Genomic DNA, 4664 nt, shown 5'->3' on the forward strand with positions numbered 1-4664 from the left:
AGGTGCTCCAGGAGGCGGTGGAGAAGGTGTCCACGCGGGACGGCCGCGCGGCGGCGCAGGTGGTGGCGTCGCAGGTCGTGGCGTCGCAGGTGGTGGCGTCGCAGGTCGTGGCGGCGCAGGTGGTGCCGGCAGGGGCGCGGATGGTGGTGGGTGCAGCAGATCGGTGTGTTGCTGTATGCGGGAGCAGGGGTAGTTCGGTCTTCACCTATTTGTCATTGCGCGGTCCTACCTGTAAGATCTGGCCCCACTTTCAGTAACGGCAAGAGACGGAAACGTTTGAAGCCTGGCCGTTTGGCCTCGACAGAGCAGCTGCGCCAGAAGCGGTGGCAAAACTGAGCACCATTCTGCTCTAGTGGCAAAACTGAGTCATGCGCGGGCTGTAGTGGCAAACCAATAATTAACCCATTCTTTTTTGTCTTTTAGGTGTAACGCGTAGTACATTCTTTTAAAAGCCCAGCAAGCTAGTTAGTACTAGCATGCATGTTCGGATATTCTTGTGCTCCAGCGAAGGAATGTTGTTGAATGAAATAATGGACATCATCGTCGCTGGTCAAATAAAATAAAGCGAGAGACAAGGCTTTATATAGATGCAGTAGGCAGGCAGTGCTAAATCGCATTGAGTTGATAGCATCCTGATAGCAAAGCCACAGCAATGTCGCCCCCCACGGCCACGATGTTGTTGCTAGTGTTAGCCACCGCTTTGCTTGTGGTAGCCACCGCTGGCGCTGATAACCCCACCGCAAAGGAAGGCTGCCAGTCGAGCTGCGGTAGCGTCGACATCCCCTACCCATTCGGCATCGGCGCCAACTGCTTCCGGCCAGGCTTCGAGATCCTCTGCGACAACTCAAGCGGGGTGTATCAACCGCTTCTTCCGGGCGCCACCTCCCGCTACGACTTGGGCTTCTTAAACTCCTTGTTGGAAACGTGGTTCGCGGACCAGGTACACGTCCTTAGCCTCAGCGTGACACCACGCGCGGAGATCCGGGTGGAGACGAAGGTGGCATATGAGTGCTTCAACACCGACGGCACTGATGACGGAAACTTCGCCGGTGCTCTGAATGTGAGCGCGAATAGCACTCAGGGTGTGTATCTCATCTCCAACACCGGGAACGACCTCTACGTCCTCGGCTGTAACACCTTCATCTACACGGGCAGTGGGGTGCCTGCCCGCAATGCCGAGTCCTACTATGGCGGCTGCGTGGCCTACTGCAAGGACGCCCAGGCCCCCAAGGATGATGCCTGCGAGGGCATTGGCTGCTGCCACATCAACCTCCCACCAGGCCTCACCGACACCCGCATGAAGCTCAGCAATTGGCCGCACGAAAATCTCCCCTACAGCCCCTGCAACTTCGCCTTCATCGTGGAGAAAGGTAGATATTCCTTCAAGGCGGCTGACCTGAAAGGCATGCCGAGGAACCAGACCATGCCGCTGGTCCTCGATTGGGCAATTCGTGACTCCCAATCCTGCAGCGCTATCAAGGAATCAGCCTGCGTCAGCGTCAACAGCCGTTGCGCTGATTCTGAAAATGGGCCCGGGTACGTCTGCCACTGCTCCGATGGCTACGAGGGCAATCCTTACATCCAAAACGGTTGCCAGGGTAAGGCTCTACGCATGTCTAGCCCTAAGCTATCCATCTTTTTTTCTTTCAATTAGCCTACGCATGGTGTTTAATTAAGTAGTACATTTACTTTGATTGTTGTTTGTCTATAACTTGTATAATTAATTAATCCCATGAAATTTCATTATTATATTTTAAGTTGCGTATAATCTACAGTATAAAATATGTGTGCATTTTCTTTGCCAAACATTTTACAAGCACGCCTAGCAGGTGACTATTAACTTACACGGATGAACCACTTATGATGCAGATATCAATGAGTGTCAACGCGACCCAGATACTGCGTGCCCTGCGCATAGCGAATGCACGAACATCGCTGGCTCGCACACTTGCCCATGCAGTAAAGGATACGAGCGTGATGTTGATTCAAAGACACTGTTGTGCGTTGCAAAGAGTTCAAAGTTCCCTCTTGCAGCCAAGCTTACCGTTGGTATGCACACCCATATTTCCTTATATTGTTCCTAACTACATAGTTCTGTCCTGTTATGGTTATTTCTGATTTCATTTTATATTTTTATTGCTGGTGGAGGTTATTTATCTTAGCTATATCATTCCGTGAAAACTAATCTCCAATATTTTTACAAACCTGATCCAACCTAACTAATAATGGAAAAAAAGTTTGGTGGGTTTGGTAATACTGTTAGATCCATTATGGAATATATTTAATGGTTAGTTTAATGGCTTGGATGGTTTATATCCATCATGCATTATGCTATTGATCATCAAATACTAATTTCTTTAAAGCAACATGGAATGATATAGCTAGGAGAAATAACCTGAAACTGTAGTTACTTTGGGATATAACGCATGAAATATCTTTCTTTAGTACAAGGATTTAGTACTCAATATAAATGCATGAAATTAGTACTTATAGATCGATCGTGAATACATTTCTTTAGTATACCAATTTAGTATGCCACGCTTGTATTTTTGTATTTTTTAATACAAACTTTATCATTCCATACTATTTTTCATAAAAAAAAAGGTTTGTATGAGTTTTGCATCCATAGGCTCGCTCATGCATTGACATAAACTCATGAAGCAAGATGTAATTGTTAGTGGAGAAAATGGAGACTTGTAAAATACTAAAATTCGGTATATGTCCCACTGTGGAGTTTAGGTGATAGTAGCCATGCTTTTAGCTTCCTCGCCCATACCAAGTGATTTTTCATACAGTAAGCCTTATTTATGGCCCGTCGCATGCAGACGTATGGCTACCTGCATCTCGAGGTTTGAGCATACATCGTGTGTGCGCTTGAGTGCATAAAATTTAGTTTGTTCAATCAATAATCCGACACGGGCATGTCCTACATGGTATGATTATTTTAAATACAATAGATATGGTCATTTTTTAAATACACCATCGTTCACATCTCAGAAAATGAACAATTGAATTATATGTACTTTACATATTCTATTTTTACACGCAACGCATTAATTTGTCTTTTGCCATATACAATTTCTTACACATGAATAATTGGTTGATAAACTGCAGGGATTGTCCTAGGTTTATCCCTCATAGTTATTGCTCTATTGTTAGTACTGGTTTTCTTCCAAAAGAGACAACTGGACAAATCATTTGAAAAGAACGGGGGTAAGGTACTTCAGAACGTGAAAGGTCTGACCATTTTCACCAAGGAGGGACTGAAGAAAATCACAAGAAACAATTCAGATTTTCTTGGTAATGGAGCCTTTGGTAACGTCTATAAAGGAACTCTCCCTGATGATACTATTGTGGCTGTCAAGGGCTCTATCGTTGTAAATGAAGAATCAAGGAAAGATTTCACCGACGAAGTGGAGATTCAGACCAACATGATCCATAAGAATATTCTTCGACTGGTAGGTTGCTGCCTTGAGGTGGAGGTCCCAATGCTGGTATACGAGTTTGCGGCTAATGGAAGCCTCCAAGACATTCTCCACCAGAAGAAAAACCAAGAACTTCCACTGGATCTGCGTTTGGATATTGCAATTGGGGCAGCAGAAGGGTTGAAATACATGCACTCATCCACAGCTCAGGCCATACGACATGGCGATGTCAAGCCGGACAACATACTCCTTGATGAAAATTTAACACCCAAAATCTCTGATTTTGGGCTGTCAAAGCTTAATATAGAGGGACAATTTGCCAAGAAAGTAGTTGGGTGCATGGGTTATGTGGACCCGGTTTTCTTGAAAACTGGCCTTTTAACACAAAAGAGTGATGTGTACAGCTTTGGAGCCGTTCTCCTGGAACTCATTACTGGAAAGAAGAACGTATATGGCGAGAACCAAAGCCTCATCATTGATTTCTGCAAAGTTTACGAGAAAGAGAATAGTGGGAGGGCTATGTTTGACATGGAGATTGCAAATGAAGAAGACATGTTTATCTTGGAAGAAATTAGCAAGCTAGCAATTGAATGTCTACACGAAGACATAGAAGAGAGACCAGATATGATGGAGGTGGCTGAGAGATTGGTTATGCTCAGGAGAGACAAGAAACTTAAAAAGACACTCGGCACTTATGGGAGCTTGGAGGATATCACCATGGCTGGGTCACCCATACAGCAGCGGACCTAGCTACTACTATTCATGCCATTCTTTGGTGCAACTCCCTCCATCCACCAATAGTCGGCAAGTGCACACCCACTCCAGGGAAGAATGGTTTCTCAGTGTTATGTTATTGTATCTCTATTGGCTCATCTAGTGTTGTATGTGATGTATACCGTGTGGGTATGCATGCATCGGTGGTGTGCGTACTTTCATTAATTTCATTTAATTCGTCGTAATTCTTATGTGGCTGATGAGTCTTTCCCACATTATGTATCTTTAATATCAGATAAATGAAATGCAAAAATGCTGCAATTAGTGGCACAAACTGACTGTGTGCGCTTCTCAAATTATTCCTTGTGTTTCGGCTGTGATCGCATATGTGGGTTTCTACAAATCCTACAACCACAAGTAGAAGATATTTTTATATAAACTAGCCAGGTGGCCCTCGCAAATGCGAGGGCATCATCTTAAATGCACCCATTCTGTTTGTCAAATAAATTTATGGCTCTATGAACA

The 4664-nt window shown here is 44.8% G+C and overlaps 1 protein-coding gene across 1 annotated transcript; it reads left to right on the forward strand.

Moving 5' to 3' along the window:
* Window positions 1-642: 642 nt before the first annotated feature.
* Window positions 643-4451, forward strand: LOC127297513 (wall-associated receptor kinase 2-like). The gene is made up of 3 exons (XM_051327836.1): window positions 643-1598; window positions 1870-2049; window positions 3115-4451. The coding sequence occupies exons 1-3, from the start codon at window positions 653-655 to the stop codon at window positions 4173-4175; spliced, it is 2187 nt and encodes a 728-aa protein (XP_051183796.1). The 5' UTR covers window positions 643-652; the 3' UTR covers window positions 4176-4451.
* The last annotated feature ends 213 nt before the right edge of the window (window positions 4452-4664 follow it).

Source organism: Lolium perenne, chromosome 4 (genome assembly GCF_019359855.2).
Source record: "Lolium perenne isolate Kyuss_39 chromosome 4, Kyuss_2.0, whole genome shotgun sequence".
NCBI classification, from domain to species: Eukaryota; Viridiplantae; Streptophyta; class Magnoliopsida; order Poales; family Poaceae; genus Lolium; species Lolium perenne.